Here is a 24,045-nt window from a genome sequence, read left to right as displayed (position 1 = left end):
TCCAATCACCTCCATGGCCACAGGTGTATAAAATCAAGTACCTAGGCATGCAGACTGCTTCTGCAAACAGTTGTGAAAGAATGGGTCACTCTCAGCAGCTCAGTGAATTCACGCATGGTACTGTGATAGGTTGCCACCTGTGCAATAAGTCCATCCATGAACTTTCCTTGCTACTAAATATTCCATGGTCAACTGGCAGTGGTATTATAACAAAGTGGAAGCAACTGGGAACAACAGCAACTCGGCCATGAAGTGGTAGGCCACATAACATGACAGAGCGGGGTCAGCGCATGCTGAAGCGCACAGTGCGCAGAAGTCAATAGCTAACGATCTACAAACTTTGTGTGGCCTTCAGATTAGCACAACAACAATGTGCATAGAGCTTCATGGAATGGGTTTCCATGGCCGGGCAGCTGCATCCAAGCCTTACATCACCAAGTGCAATGCAAAGCGTCGGATGCAGTGGTGTAAAGCACACCCCCACTAGACTCTAGAGCAGTGGAGACGTGTTCTCTGGAGTGACGAATCATGCTTCTCTGTCTGGCAATCTGATAGACATGTCTGGGTTTGGCGATTGCCAGGAGAACGGTACTTGCCTTACTGCATTGTACCAATTGTGGTGGAGGGGGGATTATTGTGTGGGGTTGTTTGTAACGTAGATGTGGGATTCAAGTGATTGGACTGAGATGTGATCTGTAGCAATATGTAATTGTAAATTTAGTTTCATTCCTTGTCGTTAAATTCAGTCATAAGTATTCAGAGACATGTGCTCATCCATTAGCATCTGAAAAGACAGAGCAGCTTCTAGGCTGGAAGTGACACCTAAGTGCCAATAAGTTTTGTCTTGAACGCCAGACATTTCGGCTGCAGGAGGCTAGGAGGACTCCGATCTGTCTGGGGAGCTTTAAAGTATATATACAGATCAAAGGAATAGATTTCATCTCTCATAAAAGCTAAAATATTAGTTGCAGAGAGATGAAAATACTTCCTTCTGATTGGGCACTCTGTGGGCTACATCTGCATGTAAAAACCGTATTTGTGGCCTATGTAGAATGCCAGAAAAATGCAGGAAATGCTTATGTGACGCCGGATTGCAACAGCTGAACAGTGATTGGTACTGTCGTGATCGGACTGATGCGCTGGTGTCGGAAATTCAATCCCTGACTTGGTGATTCAAACCGTTCCTGGTCCAATCGACTTTGGGCATTTCAGCACCCAGAACGTCCTGTGGGCTGGTATGGGAACACCCCCCAGGGTTGATTGGCCAAGACCTAATGTCCAGCCCACGTCCATATTCCCATAAATTGAGGACTTGAGGTATGGACGTTGTGATTCGTATGGAGCCCGTTCTATTGACTGACGGATTGTGGACTTTCTCTGACTTGCTCCAGTCGCAGAATAACTCTTGGTAAAAGTTTTATTTCTGTTTTTTATTTCCTTTTATTTTATAGTAAATAGCCAATTGTGTGTATTTTTGTATTTTTTGTGACTCTTTATACTTTGTACATATCTTATGCACTGCTCACTTTCTGGATATTAAATCATAAAATTAATAAGTGATTTCTGGGTACTTAGCGGGCTCATATCTCCGGAGAGATTAGATTGTATTGTATTTTAGTGCCTTTATATGCTCGGTCAAGTTCATTGCCAATCTGTTTGCAATTGCACTGCATGTTGGCAGATTGCGTGCAGATTGTGAGGGTGACAGGTCTGCCAGATGGAGATCTGTGTGTGTGTGGTGTCCCAGCAGACTGTTCTGCAGATAAATTGTTGGGTGGTAGCAAGCTACCGTTTGTGGTGTGTCTGGTATGGGGGTGTGTGGACAGTGGAAGAGTGATTAACACTGGGGTTCTAGCTTGTAGGACAGCTGGAGGAATCCTAGAAGGGTGTGTCGATCGCTACGCTGCTCCTCAACCCTAATTAGTTTACCAGATTGTATGTAAGATTTGTGTCTACCTGTGTGTGTGGTCAGCCAGCTGCATTGGAGTGGAGTCTCCCTCTAGTGGTCGCCAGAGGTAGCGCGGGCTGTGACAGTATATCACGGCCGGTCTTATATACGTATATATATTCAGATTAAGTCCCCCTTATTCCCTCTTACTCCAAGTCATGGCCGCACGTGCGCTCCTCGGTTAGCTAGTCGCTGTGGGCGTGTGCGTGTAAAGCGAACCGTGACAGGTTGGTGGCATTTGCTTTTCAGGGGTTGGGCTTGGCCCCTTCGTTCCAGTGAAGGGAACTCCTAAGGCTTCAACATACCAAGACATTTTGGACAATTTCATGCTCCCAACTTTGTGAGAGCAGTTTGGGGATGGCCCCTTCCTGTTCCAACATGACTGCACACCAGTGCACAAAGCAAGGTCCATAAAGAAATGGATGAGCGAGTTTGGGGTGGAGGAACTTGACTGACCTGCACAGAGACCTGACCTCAACCCAATAGAACACCTTTGAGGTGAATTAGAGCGGAGACTGCGAGCCAGACCTTCTCGTCTGACATCAGAGCCTGACCTCACAAATGCGCTTCTGGAAGAATGGTCAAACATTCCCATAGGCACATTCCTAAACCTTGTGGACAGCCTTCCCAGAAGAGTTGAAGCTGTTATAGCTGCAAAGGGTGGGCCAACTCAATATTGAACCCTATGGACTAAGACTTGGATGCCATTAAAGTTCATGTGTGTGTAAAGGCAGGCGTCCCAATACTTTTGGCAATATAGTGTATCTTCAATAAGGCAGTACAAAGTTAAAACTCCTCTATAAAACAGCTACAGATTTTGGAATCTGTACTACTGTATTGTGGATATGTTATTTCTAGAAGTATTGCTAAATTCAGGTTCTAAAGGCAGTTCACCACTATGGCCACTGTGTATGTATACTCACTAATCCAAAGTGGAAGCATATATTTTTTAAAAATGAATACATTTTGAAGGGTGCAGCAAGTTCATTCATTGTGTGACAGCATAAGCCTTATAACACTTATGTTAGTGGTGTGATTGATCATTGTCATGACTTGCCAGTAAGACAACAAAATGTCTGCTTCCTTTGATGCACTTAGTTATTTAAAAGTGTATAGCAAATTAACAGAAAGTATAACTAAAGTATTACAATTATTGTAAAGCTTAATTTTTTTTATCGTAAAATAAAAAAGAGGTATATACTTACCTGCTCTGTGCACTGGTATTGCACAGAGCAGCCCCAAACCTCCTCTTCTTGGGTCTCCCACTGGCCCGCTTGACTCCTTCTCTTCTTTGTCTGCCCCTGTAGCAAGCCAGTTGCTATTGGAGAAGAGGTGTAGGCTCGCTCTCAATCCAGACTGCGAGTGTCCATAGGTACACAGAACGTAACTCTGCTCCACCTCCTGTTCCCTTCTCACCTGGATTTGATTGACAGCAACAGGAGCCAATGGCTTCTGCTACTATCAATCTGACCTGTGAGACCAGGGAGAAAAGAAAAGGGATGGTCTATGTATGTGGAAAGTTTATTTATATATATATATATATATATATATATATATATATATATATATATATATATCTTTGTAATGGGATTGCTGTGTAAATTACATTAAATCAAGCACCTAAAAAGCCCCACTTAACTGATATTGGGTGTTTGGTAGTTGTTCACTGTCTAGAAGGTGAGGTTCTGCACAGGTACCTTTTGACTGTGGCCTCTTAGAACTTTTGTCCTTCCTCAGTATTGTCTTGGAAGGAATTCTGAACTACCACTATACAGTATGTCTGAGTTTATGGGCACAACTACAGCCATGATAGCTGAGTCAGAATGCAGGGGCTGCAAGCACACTTCCATGCCCTTTCCTGCCAAGTCCGTCTCTGAATTCCCTGAGGCTGAAGTTTCTTCCACACAGTCAGCCAAGGATGAGGATTATTGTATGTTAACCTTATTTGAGGATTTTGTACATAAGGTATCGCAGTCTGTAGAAATTACTTCTGAGCTTAAGGATAAAATCTTGATCCTAGATTTGGAACTGCTACTTATAAGTGACTACCCTGGGTTGTCCAAAAGAGCCCTAAACCCGTTCAGACTTTTCCAGTGCATTCCCTGTTACATCTGGTTCTGTCTTGTGATTGGCCTAACCTTGAAAAGGTGTTTGGGTCCCTTGCTTCAAAGCAAAAACTGGCTCTAGCACTGGTCTCAGCAACCAGAGCAAGAACTAGCTCTAACACTGGTCTCGGCTTCTGTCTCTAGCTCTTTTTCAGGCACACCACAAGCAGCCTTTTTGTCAAAAGCAACATTCTCTGCACTTATGTCATGTTTCCTCGGACAGATCACAGCCATCTCCAGGACCAAATATTGCCAAACTTTTTCTCCTACTCCCATTTTTCAACAAGGGTCAGTTCCCCATGTGCCAATCCTAGAAGATGTGGACACAGAAAGGAATGAAGAGGGTATTGAGGGAGTATTGGAGGAAGCTGCAGAAGACTTTACTCCCTCAAATTGTCACTATGTTGAAGAGGGAGCTTTAAGCAACATGCTTCCGTAGACTTGGAATTGTGCATCGTGACTTTTCCACCATCTTGCCATGCCCCTTTGGGTACAGTGCATGATATAGCCCACTTCCCCTTCCATTCCTCAGTTTACTCTCCATTGCTTGCTATAAAACTGAGGACTCCATGGAATGGAGTGGGGTTATTGGAAGGCACTGAGTGGATGTTTCCTCTAAAGCTTTGCCAGGGTCCAGTCGCCTGAAGGTACTTGCCTGTAACCCATGTTGTTTGAATATTCTACATGTGTCCTGTACCGTACTCCAAGATATGGAATTTACAGGTAAATCATATTTCCTTTTTTCCTGGAGTTGATTACTGTTCCTCCTTTCTGTTTTTATCATCCACTCCTACTATTGCTTGCTTACAATACTGTGGCCTGCTGGGATTGAGAGGGGTTTTCCTCAATTTTGCCTGTTTTTTTTCCTGGAGAACCCACATGCATTATTCTAAAGGGTAAAGGCTAAAAGGCAAGCTTAAGACAACACATACTTCCTTTCAATAGCACACAATCATTATAGATTAACCATTTGTCTACCGCTGCAGCTGTGAGCTTGGAACTGGCTTTTAGAGCTTGTGAAGAGTGTTCTGAAAAATAGCGATTAAGCGGCTTTTAATGGAATTCTTAATGTCCTGTGATTTGTCTGAGGGATCTGTGTTTTGAATAGCTACATTGGACAACAGGGGAGACATTGGGGATAATAAGGGGGACCTGTTTTGTTAGCCCCCTTTAGATAGTAATAAAGTTAAAAAAATAAAAATATTTGAAAAATTGTTTTCAATATTCCCCCTCCTTCGTATACATCCCATATAAACAGTACAGCATAGGTCAAGTACATGTATGTAAACATCAGTTGTGCCACATGTGGTTCATGGTTTGGCCTGATAACTTGTAAAGGCTTTTAAAGCCTCGCCTATGGAGAATTTTGGGTACCATACTTTTTTGCAATTCCACAAGTGTGGGCGATTTTAAGACTTGAAATGTTTAGTATCTGTTTACTCAAAGCAAACCCATTCTTTTATATTTCACCAAAATGGTGGGTTTAATGTTGAGTTTGTTTGCACTAAAATTCATTTTAGTGTATATTTCCTGAAATGTGTTTGATAAATAATATGTACAAATATTGTGTGACATAAAAATTACAGCTACCACTATTTTATTCTCCAGGGTCTCTGCTTACATTAAATATATATTTTTGGAGTGTTCACAGTAAGAATAAAATGTATATTTTAACATTTAACAAAATGCCCCCGTAGGGGGCAATCAAAGGCAGAAATTAAGAACATCATCTTTTCAGGCAATATTGACTTTCAACGTGGCTTAAAGAAAACCTGTGCCCAGACTATGAACACTACAATTTTTCATTTTCTGAACAAACAGTTAAAGTACTTTAAACAAGCTTTTAATCACCTCTGTAGCTATAAGCATTGCGTTTCAAATTATGTTCAAAGTTTACAACAGAGATAGAAATCTTAGGTTGGCCATACACTAAGCAGTTTTCTTTGATTGAAGGAAAGAAAAATGCTTGATTCCCACATCAACACAGTCAGTGTTGATCGGGGAATCATTCCTGCTGCACTACTGTATTCTGACAGCACAAGGTTTCCCCGTGTCAGAATACAATGATCTCTGCTGCTGGCATTGATCATACGAAAAAAATCAACAGGCTGGTTTTTCAAAGATCAACTTTAGTACAACCAGCCTGCCCATAGGTAGATCGAAATTTCAATCTGTGCATAGCCGGCTGCAGTGTTTTTTCTATTAGTTTTTAACCGCTTCCGTGCCACCCTATAGCAGAAATACTGCTGCAGGGCAGCACGGGTGCGGAAAATCACATCTATAAAAGTGATTTTGCAGTTCCAGGTAGGGGGCCCCTACCCTCGCTGCCATTCACGGCCTCCGCTCTCAATCACCGGGTTCCGGCCAGTGATTTCTCGCTGGCACCCAATGATCGCCTAATATCTCCGATGGGGGAGAGACCTGTGTATAAACAGCACATATCTCTCCCCTGTCAGCTCCTGCACACTGATTTGTATGGCTCTGCGTAGCAGAGCCATACAAAGCAGTGTGCTTACAGTGTAAAGCCCTTACACAGCACACAGTTAACCCCTTGATCACCCCAGATGTTAACCTCTTCCTGCCCAGTGCCATTAATACAGTGTCAGTGCTTTTTATTAGCACTGATCACTGTATTGGTGTCACTGGTGTTCCCCCCAGTGTCCGAATGCCCGCCGCAATCCCGCTTTAAGTCTCTGATCGCCGCTATTACTAGTACAAAATTAGAAATGAAAAATAAATTCCAGTATATATACCGCCATTTGTAAATGCTATAACTTTCACATAAGCCAATTAATTTACACGTATTGGGATTTTTTTTTTTATCAAAGACATGTAGCAGAATACATTTTGGCCCAAATTTATGACGAAATGTAAAATTGTTTTACTAGACATGTTTATATTATATGATATATATATTATTACGCACAAAAATAAAAACCGCACAGGTGATCAAATACCACCAAAAGAAAGCTCTATTTGTGGGGGGGAAAAGGATGTAAATTTAATTTGGGTGCAGCGTTGCATGACCGCGCAATTGTCAATTAAAGTAACGTAGCTCCATATCCCAAGCAATGGCCTTGTCAGGAAGGGGGGTAAATCCTCTGGAGGGCAAGTGGTTAATGCACCTGAATCTTCACATTCTGACAGCCTTCTAATGTAAACATACAGAAAACAGATGTTTCTGAGCTGTTAGAAATAAACCGAAACCCAAGTTTTTGTTGTGATCTGTGCAAAAATAATTAGCTTGCAGTACAAACCACTACAGAGATCAGGAATGGCTTGTTTAATTAAAGTTACTTTACAGGTTTTTTTTTAGGAATGTGTGAATAATTTAATGTTCATAGTCTTGACACAGATGCACTTTAAAACAAAATGTATCAAGATTGTTGAAAATTGCATAATTATTGTTTCCCTTGACTTGCCTAAGTAACAAACCTATTTAATAAGTGGTATGTTTCTAAAAATTATACTGTAAAAATTAAAAAAAAATGCTTTTACTCTGCCTTTTTTGAGTGCATGTTTACTGCTGTTTGTCCAATAACTTATTTAGGTTCTAAAAAAGCCACAGTTTCTGGAAATTCTGCTTTTGCTCAAATGCCAGAAAGTGCACAGTAAAGCAATAACAGGGAGTTGAAAAGACAGGTCTCTGGGTTACCCTGTATTACTCACCAAATGAAGCATAATTATATAAAATTTAATATATTTCCGAACATTCATGGCCAAGAAACATTTTTTTAAGAAATGTAAAAAATTTCAATACATCGTTAAATTGAAAAAAAAAAAATAGTAGCATTTTTGCTTTCCAAAAAGACATGTCACGGCTCTGTAGACCACCTTGTTCACCTTGGACTAGATAAAGTATACCATCCACTTAAAAAAAAAAAGATTTAAGGGAGTTAAACATTTTAGTTGAATACTGAAACATTTATCAATGGCAATAGTAAAAATAGGGGCAAAAAGTGCCAATATTCCAGCTTCGTGCCCTCTGAAACACTTCCAAAGCAGAAAAATGTTACGTGTTTTCAACTGAAGAAAATAATCTGTCTAAATTTCACACCCAAACATTCACTCTATGTGAAACAAAGGGATGCAAAATGCACACAAGCGCTTGTGCACTTACTGCAGGTTAAGTTGCAAGCACATACTTTTACACATCCATGTTTTGTTTATAAATTTGCCTGTTTGGGGTAAGAAAATGTTGGCAAATTTGGTTTCAATTAAAAAGAAAAGTTGGAATAAGAAAGCAGGCTAAAACCACACATCCATATGTATTTACCATCAGTGATTTGGCCCCTGAAGTGCTTTAGCCTCCACCCTGTCTGAACATGCAGCAACATCTCTTGGTGTGTTTCTATTAGTGATTTTCATATCTTCATAAGCAGTAAACTGCTTCTAATATGTCTGTCTGGACATGTGTACTTGGTGTGTAATGACTGAAAGTATACATATATGTTTTTGCTGTCTTTGATAGCACACTTTTCAAGCACTCTAAATTGTCACAGATTATCTGCTAAATATGGTTCTAAGTGCTAAAATAACCAGAACACTTTTGTGACTCATGTGTTGGCATTCTTTCCATTTTGTAGTCATTAAACAGGATATGTAACAGAATAAATGAGTGATTATCCATACGATGGGAGTCAGGTATCATGATTAACAGGTGTAGGTCTTTTCAGATGTAATAATTGTACATGGGACAAAGAATATTCTTGATGCTTCCCAAGATATACAACCTGTCTCAGACCCTTGATGACCCCAAATTAATATCCATGCCTGCAGGTGTGTTTCTGAGTGAAAACAATCCTGAGGAAACCCTACACAGCTTTCAGGAGTGGAGCGCCTGTCCCCTTTCAGGTTGGGTAGCTCAAAAACTTCATGTATTATTTAAGTACTTTCTACTTGCTGCTATATTTTTCACATTAAATTTAATGTATGAAAACAACTACTAGAGCACAAGAAGCAATTAATTTGTGGCCAAGGCCAACCTGTCATTATTATTCAGGATATAACTATAATTTTTTATTTTTCCAGCACTATGATATTATACACCACTTTACAGGGTAAACAATGAACATACTTTAATATTAGTTGACAACCTAACACAAGCAAAAGGATTCTAATCTAATAGATCATGGAGATTGATACAAAAGGCATATATAATCTTGAGGGTAAAGGGTGATCCATATATAGCAAACATATATAGTAAAGAGAAGATTTCATAGACACCATAACTGAGACTTGACCTGCTACCTGGGTCCCAACACTTGCTTAAACATTCTTTAGTGTCTGTAGACTAAGTGAACATGATTAAATGGGCAAGGCAGAGAACATAGGAATATGCTAAAGGATAAATAAAAATATCCATGTATATGTTTATACCAACAAATTGAAAACTTATCCTGTCTAAGTCACCAATACACTCTTAAAAAAAGGTTACAATTTATAAATGTATGATTTACAAATTATAAAAGACTTTGCTTTCCACTATATACACATTTAAATTTTACCTTCTAAGAGATATAGGGACAGCAGTGCTTAAAAACATACAAATACTACCCGTGTGCAAAAAAAATCAAAACAACCACCACAATACTTCAAAACAGAATGCACAAAGTTAGTCAAACAGTAGTTAAGTAGCCATGGTCTTACCTGTAAAATGGATTACCTTAAGTAAAAGGTGTCATAAATCCTAATGATTTTGGTAAGTTTGATGTTCTTCTTGGCCTCCTTTTTTTTTTTTTTTTAAAGCACTTAAAATAAAATAAAGGCAAAGCTTCTTTTTCTGGAGAGGTATTAGAATGGCTGTCCATTTTTATTGTTGTCTGTTGCTCCATTAAGGAGATCCACCCTCTCTATTTAACCTGTTTACCATTATCATCGAAAGTAAAAGAAAATCCCAAATTTTGGGTTGTCCCCTGAACAGTATTTAGTGGAAATCCTTCAATGAGGACACTAGTTCTGGTGACCTGGGGGTCCCAGTTTGCAGGGATTTCCCCTCAATTCTTGTTTGACTATGGGAAAGGAAATGAAGGGAAATCTCTGCAATGAGACACAAGTGGTAAAACAAACCTAACAGAGGTTATAGCCCTCCCTGTTCTATCCAAAATGTAAAAATAAATGTTTTGCCTATAGCTCTATTTTAAAGCAGGATGCTGGAGTCTATTGCAAAGAAATAGATGACAGACCAAGCAGAAGTGTGTGAAGGGCAGGAGGTTTCTTTATGTACTTTTAGACTAGATACCTAGTGGTACTTGATGATTTCCTGAATAGGTCCACAATGTAATTTCTGCTCATACTTTTATAATTTAAATAATATATTGTATGGCAATTGTGTAGTCCTCTTGGGAAAAAAAAATATTTGTTACCTGTAGTTTTTCAGATTCTTGAGGTCTTTTTCCAGTTTTGTAATTACATTAGTTTTTGTGTGCAGGCATTTGGGTCATTCTTTTCTCAAATTTGCAATTTGCTAACTGCGAGGAACCACTGCACAAACATTATAAATGTTAAGCTGAAGTTTAATTTATTTTTAATATAGGTATTTATACAGCGCTTTACATTCACATTTGTCCTTGCCCTCAATGTAATGTCCCTTTCTCATGCATACTAGAGACAGTTTAGACAGGAAGCATTGAACCTACTAAATGTCTTTGCAGTGTGGTAGGAAACTGGAATGTCTGCAGGAAAACCACGCAAGCTTAGGGAGATAATGTAAACTCCATAAAGATAGTGTCCTTTTCAGGATCAAACCGAGGACCCAAGTGCTACAAGGCTGCAGTGCTAACCCTGGGCCACTGCGCTGCCCAGTTTATTTTTTTGCTATACAGCACCAGGGACATAACTTACATGTAAGGAAGTGTATAGCATGTCTGGCTGGTTGCTGCATGGTGAAGAAATCTTCTCCCTACTGCTGACGTGTGTCCCCCACTTCACTGAGGCTCAGGCACTGCTAGGGTTAGCATCATTCACTGCCAGTGTGAAACAGTTGTATTAATTGCCCTCTCCTTCCATCCATCTGTTCCATTTGTAGTATTTGTACTACTCTACAGAATGTTCTGTGAATGTAGGAAGGGCAGATGAATGACAGGATCCACCTCCAACCACAGAACACTTTGCATTTTGGGAAATAATGAGTTCTATGAATATCTGCATTTAGAAGTTCCTGCTTTAAAACAAGTTTAGTCAGATTTACAGTAGTTTAGTTTAGGGCGCACAGAATGCCATTTTCTCTAAAAACATATTTTTAAGAAAAAATAAAACTGCATTCAGTTTTAAAGCTTGATAGGTTATCATTTTAGAGTTCACAAAGAATTTTAGTCCTAGAATTATTGCTTTCACCCTGATGTCCGTAGCTTGATTGCTGTTTACATACATGTGTGTGTTTGCATTGCATACGTAAGTATGAGGTGACGGGTGCTCTTTACATTTTTTTTAGTGTTTTTTTTTATTGTTACAATTTAATTTTTGTATAATTTTATTTTCCTTCAATGTGGTTGAAAACCCTTACGTATACCCAGTGAAGTGACTATCCACAGAGATTAGACAAATTCTCCTAAAATGATAAATGCACCTGTTTATATGTGTCCCTTGCTTCTCTGAAGCCTTCCAAAACACATGATTTATGCTACATCTCTCAGCTCTGAAAGGATCTGAAGTCTTACACTGCAGACCTCTGAGCTCTGATTAGAGCAAAGAGATGGACTCCCCTCCTCATAGTACATCGGAACATGCACAGCTGTGGCTGTCCATCACAGGGGAGGCACCCCCTTCCACCATCTGTAGAAGTGATCTGGTGGTTCTATAGGAATGGTTCTCCTCCCGCACAACATGTTGAGCCGTGTTTTATTTTTTTTACCTATTGAACACCAGGAGGTCTATAAACATACCTTTATAGACAAGGTATTAAAGATACCAGAATAAGTAAGATTACTTACTTTCTTAAAAATAACAGCTGTTGACTTATGTTGTAGAGCCCTACATCCAAATAAATGTAGATGCATTTTATTTATGCATGTTAGAAAATTCTAACTCCTTTGTCTTGGCAATTCATTTTAAGTTTAATTATTTGTGGTTTTAACAGGATTTCCTCGAAGTTGAGGAAAAGGACACATGGAGGTGCCGATGCTACAGTACCGCTAGTTAACCGACTACAATCCAGCTGCCAAAACAGGAAAGGTAGACATCATTCTATAAATGTATTACGTTATGGTTTTACATTATATTTAAAGCAGTATTAAACCTTAAAGCAAACATTTATTATATTGCAGCTTACCAATTCTTAGATATGATGTTTATTAGTTTCCTTTTTTTTAGGCCTTCTTTCTTCTGTTTTCATCTGGTGAGCCAGCCAGCAAGTCTGTTATTTTTCAGAAGCTAAAGCTCTTCAGCAGAATGTATAAGTTTACATGGATGAGACAAACCACTTAACACTGGCAGGGGTGATTAAAATGATCAGCTTTTGTTTATTAATGTAAAACCTTTATCCCAAAAGGATAGAAAATTATTGCTGTAACTGATTATAAAGTGTGAGCTGAAGTTTGGCTTAAATTTGTTGTTTTATTTCAGTCTGCTGGTACATTTAACACTTCCCTCCCTCCGCCCAGACTGACAATGCTGCTGTCTGATGTGCCTCCTGTGCTCATTCCTCCAGAATTGTGTTTCACTAATACAGGAGGTATTGTACTGGGCAGATTACCAGGTGAAAGCAGAGGGAAGAAAAAACAAAGAAAATAAAACTGATGCAGCCACCACATCTAATGATTGGTAAGGTGCAATTTATTACATTTCTGGTTTGGAATTTAATACCACTTTAACTCTGGAAATCTAGAGAGCATTTTAAAGTTCACTTCACCAAAAAAAAAAAAATCTGCTCTCCTTAGCCCCCATAACTCTACTTGGACTAGAAAGCCACTTGTATACAAGGGTCATGTATACATACAGTTGTTGGGTGGGGAATGTCTCCGCCCACTGCGATTGGCTGTCTGTTGGACAGGTTCCTGACAGGATAGACCAAGTGGGTTCAGACTTCTGTCTGATCGTGCCTAAGCTCATCTCTGTCAGTATTAATACTGGAATAGTCCACAAAATAACAGCATCCAGGAAGCAGGTGAAGTGTACACAGTATATTCTTTATTCTTATATCTATTAAAAACAATTTGGGGCATCGTTTTATCTGGTCAGTTTTGTAATATTGATTTATTTTGCCATTAAAAAACATAATATCTGTACAATTTGTGTTTTAACCATACATCTGCTCTGCTATTAATGTAGCTATCATCTGATTTGGTAGTATAATTTGGTCTGTCTGTCTGTTTCAGACCTAGACATTTTGTGAACAAAGGCTGGGTCTCGTTAGTTTGCACAAATTTCAGCATATGGACTGTTTTACTCCAGGCACTGAGCCCAGACTGCATCACCCTTGGCTTCATTTAAAACTGTATTTAAGCCCAAATATTTTACAATGAAGTCCTGTTATATTTCCCTCATCCCCCACACACTAGTTAGTAAAGAAAGTACTGCCATACTTGTTCCAGATTTATAAACAGGTTTTAGCTTCTTTAACCACTTGCCCTCCAGGCAATTTACCCCCCTTTCCTGACCAGGCCATTTTTTGCGATATGGTGCTGCGTTACTTTAACTGACAGTTGCACAGTCATGCAACGTTGCAACCAAATTTACGTCCTTTTTTTTCCACACAAATAGAGCTTTCTTTTGGTGGTATTTGATTGCCTGTGCTGTTTTTATTTTATGCGCTATAAACAAAAAAAGACTGACAATTTTAAGAAAAAAAACAATCTTTTTTACTTTTTGCTATTAAACATATCCAGTAAAAAAAATTTAAAAATCAAATTTTGTCATAAATTTAGGCCAAAATGTGTTCTGCTACATGTCTTTGCTAAAAAAAAAACCCCAATACATGTAAATGAATTGGTTTACGTGAAAGTTATAGCGTTTACAAATGGTGGTATAGATACTGACATTTTTTTTTATACTAGTAATGGCGGCGATCAGCGACTTATAGCGGGACTGCGGCGGGCATTCTGACACTGGGGGGAACTGACTTGGTGTCACTGACATCATCAGTGGCACTAATACAGCGATCAGTGCTAATAAAAAGCACTGGGCAGGAAGGAGTTAACATCTCGGGCGATCAAAGGGTTAACTGTGTGCTGTTTCACTATGTTGGCTGTGTGTGTGCATCACTGTAAGCACACTGCTTTGTATAGCTCTGCTATGCAGAGCCAAACAAAGCAGTGTGCAGGAGCTGACAGCAGAGAGACCTGTGTTTGTTTATGCACAGGTCTCTCCCCTGTCGGAGGTACTCGACGATCACCGGGTGCCTGCGAGTAATCAGCAGCCGGGACCTGGTGATTGACAGCCGAATGGCAGCGTGTGGCCACACGCGCTCCCTACCCTGAACTGAAAAATCACGTGTATACTGTATATACGTGATATTGCGCACCCGTGCCACCCTGTAGCAGTATTGCTGCTATAGGACGGCGCGGAACCGGTTATCAAGTCTGTTTGCAAGATATTAAGTAATGCCACAGATGCAAACAGATTCAATATACACATTTAAGACTGTAGATTAAAAAGAAAAAAAAACTCAAAGGTATTTCAGTAAAAATATAAGTGTACAAGAGAAAGGTGCTGTAACCTTAAAAGTGATTTGCACATATATTTAATTCACCATGAAATTAAAATGTTTTGAATGATACTACTTCATTTAGGACTCATTCACATCAGCACATTCATGCATATACCCGTGCAAATGGCCACCTCTACCCACACGGGATGCAGAGGTGTTCCGTGCATCTGTGTGCAGGCAGTCCCATTCATGTAAACAATATTTAATAAGGGCATGCGCTAAATAAAAATATATATCACCATATAATTAAGTGTCCATAATAAATCTGTGCAAGTCCAAAACAAACTCAAAATATCCTCTGTGAATTCATAACACTGTGAATAATCCACCACCAAATGAATTAGATGGACTCACCAGAGCTAAATGCTGATCAAATTATAGACCAGCAATAGCGCTTGTGCTCTGGGAGCGATGGGTAAACGATATCCAGGTATTAGATGTAGTAATTTTCAATAATAATCACGTCCAGGTGATCAATAATGATAATCGGCATAAAGGACAGCATATCACTACCAGAAGCAATGCTCTGCAGCCAAAGGTCTCATGATGAATCTCTCCATTAACTCCATATCTCCATATATGCATGAGTCACACTCGGGGACAAAGGAAAAGACATAATGGTGCAGTACGTTTAAAACACATATATATTTATTAAAATATCAAAGAACTCACAAAAGAGGTGTCCAGACAGACACCAGCCTAACCAGCAATGCACAGCACTGAAGTAGTGGACGGTCCCCGCTCACCGCGGATCACCTCCGACACACACTGGGAAAAGGGCGTCCTGACGTCAACATCGAGTAGGCCACGCCCAACGCGTTTCGTCATCACGACGTCATCAAGGGGAATGACAATTGTGTGGTCATGCAACACTGTACCCATATTTAATTTAACATTTTTTTTAGACAGATAAAACTTTATTTTGGTGGTATTTATTCCCCACTGGGATTTTTATTTTTTAGTAAAAAAAATAACCCAAATTAGTTTATAACCAAAATTATAATTTTTCAAAAATGTGTTTTACATTTTTATTTAACCTTTTTATATTATTATTTATGTTTTGTTTTGTTTTTTTAACATACTGTTACCCTAGCAGTACAGTGTCACCATAGTGACACTGTACTACTTGTGGGGGGTGATGAAGAATTATTTTTTTTTTACCCTGATTGCTTTTACACCCATAAAGGCTGTAAAAGCAATAATTTCTCCATCTCTTGATGATTGAGAAATACTGTGAGAGCTGTTATCATTCACAGATTTCACTAGTAGTAAGCAATGATGTCAGCAAGTGACATCTTGTTTACTACTATTCATGTGATCACTGATTGACCAATCAGGGATTACATGATCGGGACCTCACACAGAGGTCCCGTACAGAAATTGGTGTTCCACTGTGTCCGGAGGACACAGCAGGCACCGGATCGCGGTGCCGTGCTCTCCCAGGGAGTGCATACAGGCAGGGAATGTGGGAGGACATTTATAAACTGCCACCTGTTCCTGCACTGCTCCCGTCCGGCCATTTATTTACATGGGCCAGGCAGGAAGTGGTTAAGTAAACAAAAAAAGCAGACATTTTATAGTTTTTACAGGTAAAATATGAAATGGTCACACACCATTACAATATCAAAGTTTTCTTACCATAAAAACCAATCTGGTGAAAAAAATCAAAGCTCCTGCATTTCTCATGGCAATATAAACAGAGATATAAGGTCTCCAGCAGAGTCAATATTTGGTAGAAGTGGGTCACGTTCAGCATTGCATTGCTTATTGCTGATTAGATTGGAACTTTTAGTGAACAGCACTTTTCTTGTTTTGCCACAGATTAACTGTTGGGTTTAGGTCTAGACTTTGGACCATTCTAAGATGTTTGGGATCTTGGTTTAAAAATGCTACAATGTAATTTTGACCATATATTTAGTGTCTCTATCCTTCTAGAAGGTGACCCTGCATCACAGAGTCAGTTATCTTGCGGACTGAAGTATTTTTTCCTATATTTGGAATTTCCCTGTGTTTAAGTCCATCCATCTTGCCCGTAATGCTGACCTGTTTCTTAGGCAGACAATAGATTATACCCATGGATGCAGGAAAGAAAATTGCCGGATTTCTCAATCAACACTGTCCGTTTTGATGGGGGAATTCCTCCCGCAGATCCATTGTTTTCTTCTGGCAGGGGGTAGGACATGGGGAGCTGTCCCTGCCAGGAGAGCACAATGATTAATGTGCAGCTATAGCAGCTGGCAATAATCACATGCTAAAAGTCCAACATGCTTGTTGTACAATCAGCCTGCCCATAGATTGATCCCTGCTGAACCGGCCAAGATTCAGTGCATCTATTGGTCGGCTTTAAACAATGCCAGTGAAGAGCATTACCACCATGCTTCATCATGGGGAAGATGTTCTCAGAGTGATGAAAAGTTTTGGCTTTTCATCACATACACTTTTGGAATTAATGCTAAATAGTTCAGATTTAGCTTCTTTAGACCAGAGAATCTTTTTAAACATTTCACATTTGGCATACCTCAACTGTAATTGATATGTTCCATCTTTGTGGAGTGTATCGGTAAGAGAATTCCTATGGACAGTTTTACCTACCTACCTGGCCTGTGGAAGTCTACTTTTTTTGAGTTACCATTGGCCACTTGGTGAGTGATGATTATGCTATATTCTGTCCATTTTTTTAGATCAGGGATTTATCATTGTTCTGTAAAATGTTAAAAAAAAAAAAAAGTTTAATTAAAAAAAATATATATTTTAACCCATTTCTGATTGGCGCCCTCCAAAACGTTATCTCAGATTTGTATTGTTTTGACAGCATTTTGGTCACCATGATAGTGCTTGTTTCCTTTTTTCCCTAACAAATCCTGATTCCTTCCACACATAGGTGTATGTATTTTTGCTTGGAGCAACAAAGCTTATTTAAAGATTTCAAAATAAAAGGGTTGAATATTTATTCAGTCAATACTTCTGATTTTGTTTTTATATGAAACTTGGCATTCTGTACTATTTTATTTTGAACAGTGATATACAAGGGGTCTTCAAAAAGCTTCTGCACTTTTATATTTTCATTGGAAACAGTGAGGGCGGGAGGAGTAGTAATTGGTCATAACTGAAAGTGTCATGTGACTAGTCTGTCTGGCAAGCCGGCTGACCTTGCAGTTTAGTATAAGAGTCGTCACGTTGTTTTGAAATTCTTAATAAATAGAAAAACATGTACAATGCCAGTTATATGCATTTCTATTACAGGTTAGAACACTACAAAATGTGGAAACATCCAAGGGAAAGAATACCTATCAATTCTATTTGATGTTAGTAGTAGTTGTGGTCTAATCTGCCAGGTTGCATTGGACTTTAGCAATTTAATCCTATTAATTGGGGTTCATATATTTCCTGAATATGTTTGGGTCATTTTATTTAATGAACAGACACCGTGTATTACCAAGAATAGTAGCTTGGTAGATATATAGGATAATGGATGTCATACTGTGAAATTATAGTTTATAAACTGAGACATTAATTTGTCGTAGAACCTAAATGTATGTCTTCAGCCATATTTTCTTGAGAAAGTGCCTATTAAAAGGGTTATCAGAATCCCTCCATGGGGTAGTTATGCCAAGGCTGTCTTCTTGGTCCGCAGCTTATTAGCTGTTCCCCGCAATTTGTGTGCAGCTTGGAGAGGACTGAGTACACAGAAGCATTGACATTCTGTAACAATTCATGCTGTCTCAGCACTGTAGATGTACAAACACTTACAGGGGGCAATTTTGTAAGAAAGCTGGTTGAATATTGGCATGTTTTTAAAATAAGGTAGGAAACCAGAGCAAAGGAAACCCACACAAACGAAACTTTCATTTGCAGTCTTTTACCAAACACATGTTCATATTATTACTTATTCATATGTAATAAAATTAAAAGATTAGGTCATAAAACCAACTCCAGCCAAAGGAGTTGAAATAGGCGTATAGGTAGCTGTAGAATTCTACCTACCTGGAACAACCTGGTATGCAGGTTAAATTGAGAGAAATTCATTCTGATTATCAGGTTTGTCTAAACTGTTTAATCTAAGACTAAAATTTAAACTGCAACAGGTGAGTAGAGTCCTTCCACTATTTTTCTAAATACACAGTAAAAAGCACATTTAACTTACATTGGTTGGTGCTTTTGCAGTCATACAAATAATGAATGTACATTATTGACTGGTGTAATAAAAACACAGTTGATATCCCTGTCTTTCCCATGAATAATTTACTAGTAAAGTGTGTTACTAATTGGAAGGCTGTATTTTGCGTTGCTTTCCAAGTGTTTCACCAAGCCCTTCAACACAAATCCATCAAGAAGAAACTATTTGTGATCAGGGTATATTTATAGTACATAATATGAAGGGCCTTCCACCTGTATTTCTGTTTTGTAAATTACCCATACTTTGTACCGAAAAGTCATATTGAGCAGACTTGTTCTAAACGTGCTATCTCTTAGCAAAGCTTTCACTTTGCTGCATCAAAGCTGTGGCACTTTGCTGTCATGTCTGTGGCATCTGAATGCTCTGATGTCAAGGCACTTTTTAACTTCAGTCGCTGCCCTAGAATTGTACCTGTGAAAAAATGTACCTATTGGGTTTTTTCTGTTCTGTAAAATAAACTGTAAAAATCAACTACAGGTCACAATTTAAATCAGTTGGTAAACTGCTGTAGTATTTTGTAAACTATTGCAACGGGACTAAAATCAAAATGTTTACTGCTCCACTCGATTTTTCTTTATTTCTAAAGAGTTAGGAAAGGGCCTTGTAATTAGGAGCTGCCATGTAAAATTTGCCAAGCCGTTCTACTATCACAGTAAATCAGCCATAGATTATACAGTTTTGTTTCCTTCCACCACTGTTAGAAGGAAAGAAAATGGCTCGACTTCCCCATCAATACAGTCAGTGTTTATGGTAAAATCCCTCCCGCAGCCCTATTCTGTTCTGCTGGCGGGTAGCCTTCCCTGCCAGCAGAACACTATGATCACTGATGTGGCTATAGCTGACAACAGTAATCACATGCAAAAAATCTGACAGGCTGGTTGTATTGAAGTCGATCGATAGATCGACTTCACTACAATCAGCCTTCCCATAGATAGTTCAAATCTCAGATTGTCCCTGCTGAACCGGCCAACATTTGATCCATCTATCGCCTGGTTTAATGTGTATTATTAGTTTTCAGTGAATCCTTTTCAGTGAAGCATTCACCTAGGGCAGCAACTCTGCTTTAGTTCCCATAACTTTTTGTTCATTTTATTTAAAAAATGACCTGCATATCAGGCAATATGACGTCTGGAACAATTAGATTGTAAGCTCTGAGGAGCAGAGCCGTCCTATCCCTCTTGTATTGAATTGTACTGTTGCTGTATTGTCTCCCTTATACTGTAAAGCGCTGAGCAAACTGTTGGCGCTATATAAATCCTGTATAATAATAATAATAGTAATTGCTGAGACCCAGATATAGAGTAGGCCTACCAGAGGTTCAGTTAGATGTTAACAGAGAGGAGCGGTGTAGGGCACAATGAAAGTGCTAAGGTGGCCATACACATTAAGATCACTTCATTCCCTATCCACAATAAACAGCGTCTACAATGCTGACTATTGTATTCTGACAGCCAGCACCTGTGGCTGTCAGAACACCTGAACCTAAAAACTCTATTTTTGTCAAGACGGTTGGTGCAAACAGGGCTGTCCACTGAACAAATTTCACCCCATTCCTGCCAATTTGGCAAAAATCACTCTTTGTGTGGCAAGCTTAACACTAGTAAACAGGATACAGAATGTACAATATATCATGTAGACAAACATTTAAAAGGTTTTTATTTTCTTTAAACTCATTTTTATAGGTATCACCACATGTTTATTGAAGAATTTACTTTGAATTCACATGCATACATCTACTAATATATATATATATATATACATATATATATATATATATATATTTCCTTTTAGTGTATAAAACTGCCAGTGACATTCACATTTTGTCTCCTCAAGTTTAGATGCTGTCTCCGCTCGGCACGTTATTCTCCCAGTGTCTCTGTAGTCAAGACAGCTTACCGAGGAGCAGCAAACCATCTGCTAAAGGATTTGAAATTGTGAATTATCCTTTACTGTGCGGAGGCACTCGTGCTTGGCCAGGAACATTCATTTGAATTAAGCTATAAATGCAGTGTAAAAGGACGACTTGTGTAATGGAGGTTCATGAATAATTTTAAGGGAAGGGCAACTGCACACTCTAAACTTTTATTGCCTGAAAACCGAGTGTTTTTGGAGTTCACTGTTCATTTTGCGTTTTTATTGTAAGCCATAGAAGCTTTAAAAGTGAAAGGAGGGGGATTAGGCGAGATGATTCTCCTGCTAGGGATAGAGCAGAATAGTCTGACTGCTCTCTTTGCAATACACTGCTAGGTTTGTGCAAAGTTTTCTTTTATTCCCAAGCTGAGTTTGGATGATTGTTCTCTCTTTCTCTATAAATGCAGTTTGTGGTATTAGTAAAATCTTGGTGCACAGCTTGACAGGATAACTTCCAAGCACCCTGCTGCTAATTCTTACATTGCTTAAATATTTTTTTCTCAATTTTCCTTGGTAGGAGAAACTGTCCTTCATAAAATGTGCAGGAGCAACAATGTCAAAAAGCTGACTGAACAACTCGGGCTTCCTGGGGTCAACATTAATGCGAAAGGTGAGGCTTTTTTTATTTTTTTATCTTTTATGTTTATCTTTATTGGTATATGCAGTTCTCACAAAGAACAATTATGTAGTGATTCAGGTTGGCACAACAGTTTTTTTAAGCTTGATACATTTGTTCCCAATATTGACTCTGACAGTATTGATTTTTTTTTTAAAGTTCTTTCTCTTCATCATGCTTATGAGTCTTTAACACAGATACAGCACACAGTAGAGCTTTGCCAAGTTTTTGGGGTTTTTTTTTACTGTGGGATGTGTACAGTGGTCTAGCTGGATTCTTTTTTTAATTGTTGCTGATTTATAACTCAGACAATGCTGGCTGGACGCCTTTGCATGAAGCTTGTAACCATGGCAGCACAGAATGTGTCCGTGAAATTTTGCAGCGCTGCCCAGAAGTAGACCTGCTCAGTCATGTGGATGGTGTGACTCCCTTACATGATGCTCTACAAAACAGACACATTGATATTGGCAAAATACTACTTCAGTATGGGGGTAAGCAAATTAAAAATGTTTTTGTTTAGCTTTGCAGTTCATATATGTTTGGTTAACAGATTTCTAAACTTGTTGTACCTTTGCTATAATGTTTACCTTAAAAGCCTGCAATTATATTTAAATCTGTTGCACAAATTGGGCTTTTTGTTTTGTAGGGTTGTGAATGTATATATGCATGTTTGAAAACATTTTTTTGTGTTGTAACGTTGAATAAATTAAGCTGAAAGAACTACATACATGGTAAGTTTTTGCAAGTAGTTTTGTTTTGTTTTGTTTTTTTTTAACTTTGAATGAGGAAATATTTTGTTTCTGTGGTGTATGATTTGCTACATTTGGTAGTACCCAGCGATTGCACTCACAGTCAATATGGCTTCATAATTTCTACTTCTCTCCCTTGAAGCAGGAAGAAAACATTGATCGATACAGGCTACATTTCCTTAGTTAAATTATATTTGAAACTCACTGTGCACTATGTAAAGCAGTGAACACAGCAAGATTAACTACTTAAGATTTATTGGTGTTTTCTAGCTTGTACATAATATTGTTATTATGCATTTTAACCTAACATAAAACTATATATGCAGTGGGTCAAAATCACCAATAGACTCCCATATGCTACATTTTAGCACATTTAAATTACTTCTGTGGGGATTATGCATGTGTTTCATAGGCTTCTTCTGCCCTCTAAAGGCCACTTAGTGTCTTTATTGAAGACATGAGATCGGTGTCTGCCTCTCTTGTTCCTCATCATTCCTATACCTCGTATTTATTGAAGTGTGTTTGCCTCTCTCCTAGGTGTTTTATTTACCAGCACAAGCATAGCAAGCCAATATCTGGATGCTGTGCAATCAGTCTAAGTGATGCAGCAGCCAATATTCGATTAGACTTTCCTCTGGCTTAAGAAATGGTTGAGCTTTTAAAGTGTTCGGTAGGGATGATCTTCTCGTACTGTGGGAGGAGAGCTACTCAAACTTGCATTCATCAAGTACTTCACACACCAATGCTGGCAGTATGCAGACTCATCTTTGGCTTTGTCACAGTCTGGGGACTGTCCTGTCAAGTGATCTGACACCAACAGGCTGAAAACTGCATTAGAAATGCAGGGCTGATTTCACATGCTAGTTCTTGCTATAATTTGTTTGGTGCTGTGTATTTTCATTCTGTGCTTGTTATGTAGAAGCAAGTTTGGGAAAAGCATTTCAGCCGTTATAAAAAGAAAAAAACAAAAAAGAAAATGTTGCTTTTGAATGTTCTTCTCTACTGTGTGATGCCTCTTAAAATAAACACACACATTAGGATATTGGATCCATTGCACAGAAAGCAGTTATCCAAACAGTTCAGACGTACAAAATAATTGCTGTTATCTCACTTAAAACACACATAAAAGGGCCATAGAATCTCCATATTATTCTTTCATACTGCACTGGAGACATAAAAAAAAAAAAAGAATGTGGCTGATTAGTGCTTTCTTTTACAAGCCTTTATGTGTGACACACGTGTTCTCAGTGGTGCTTAGTATGGATGAGCCAAACGTACCTAGGTTCAACTCAAGGTTGGTTGGCAAAACATGACTGATGTTCAGGTGCTGATTCCAAACCCCACTGAAGTCATGGGGGAACCTAAAGTTAACAAACAGCATTGATGATTTTCTAGATTAATAGGCAAGGGATTGTTAAAGAAATAAGCATGGGGACTGGGCACTGTCCCGGGGAACATGTACCAAAGCAAAAAAAAAAAATTCAATTTGGGGAGCAGCTTTTTTATTTATGCTTTAAAGAGAACATTAAAATTGCAGAATTCTTTTAATTAATTCCTTGGTGGATTACCCTTACCTGCCTGTGACGTGGCGCATCTGTACACCGTATGCAACCTACAACAGCATTGACATTTACAAAGAAAAAAAAAGTGCAGTTTCTGGCAAACGACAGTTTCAACCACTTTACTTCTGTCCTAAAGGAGGGTCAGATATGTATGTTAATGGAGACATCCACACACAATTTTAAAAAAATGGCGTAGGGTTACTTGATGAGGGTTTGATATGGAAGGGAGAAACCCACACAAAAAAGAGAAAGGTGTGAATTTCCCCAAAACAATTAAATACCAGACCTTTATCCCTGTATGCAGCCTGGCAGGCCAGAAAAGAGCAGGATGA

General features: G+C 38.8%; 1 protein-coding gene across 2 annotated transcripts in view; it reads left to right on the top strand.

The window, feature by feature from the left end:
- The window catches only part of SLF1 (SMC5/6 complex localization factor 1), a 180,847-nt gene that overhangs the window by 138,591 nt on the left and 18,211 nt on the right, over positions 1 to 24,045 (top strand). For both annotated transcript variants that reach the window (XM_089679164.1, XM_089679163.1), the window contains 3 exons: positions 12,131 to 12,225; positions 21,304 to 21,396; positions 21,711 to 21,893. In XM_089679164.1, the coding sequence (XP_089535290.1) occupies positions 12,131 to 12,225; positions 21,304 to 21,396; positions 21,711 to 21,893 (371 nt within the window). The remainder of the gene's footprint in view (positions 1 to 12,130; positions 12,226 to 21,303; positions 21,397 to 21,710; positions 21,894 to 24,045) is intronic.

Source organism: Staurois parvus, unplaced genomic scaffold, assembly GCF_062004578.1.
Source record: "Staurois parvus isolate SC_StPar_1 unplaced genomic scaffold, SC_StPar_1.0 ptg000218l, whole genome shotgun sequence".
Taxonomy (NCBI): Eukaryota; Metazoa; Chordata; class Amphibia; order Anura; family Ranidae; genus Staurois; species Staurois parvus.
This window is presented reverse-complemented; position numbering and strand designations above follow the sequence as displayed.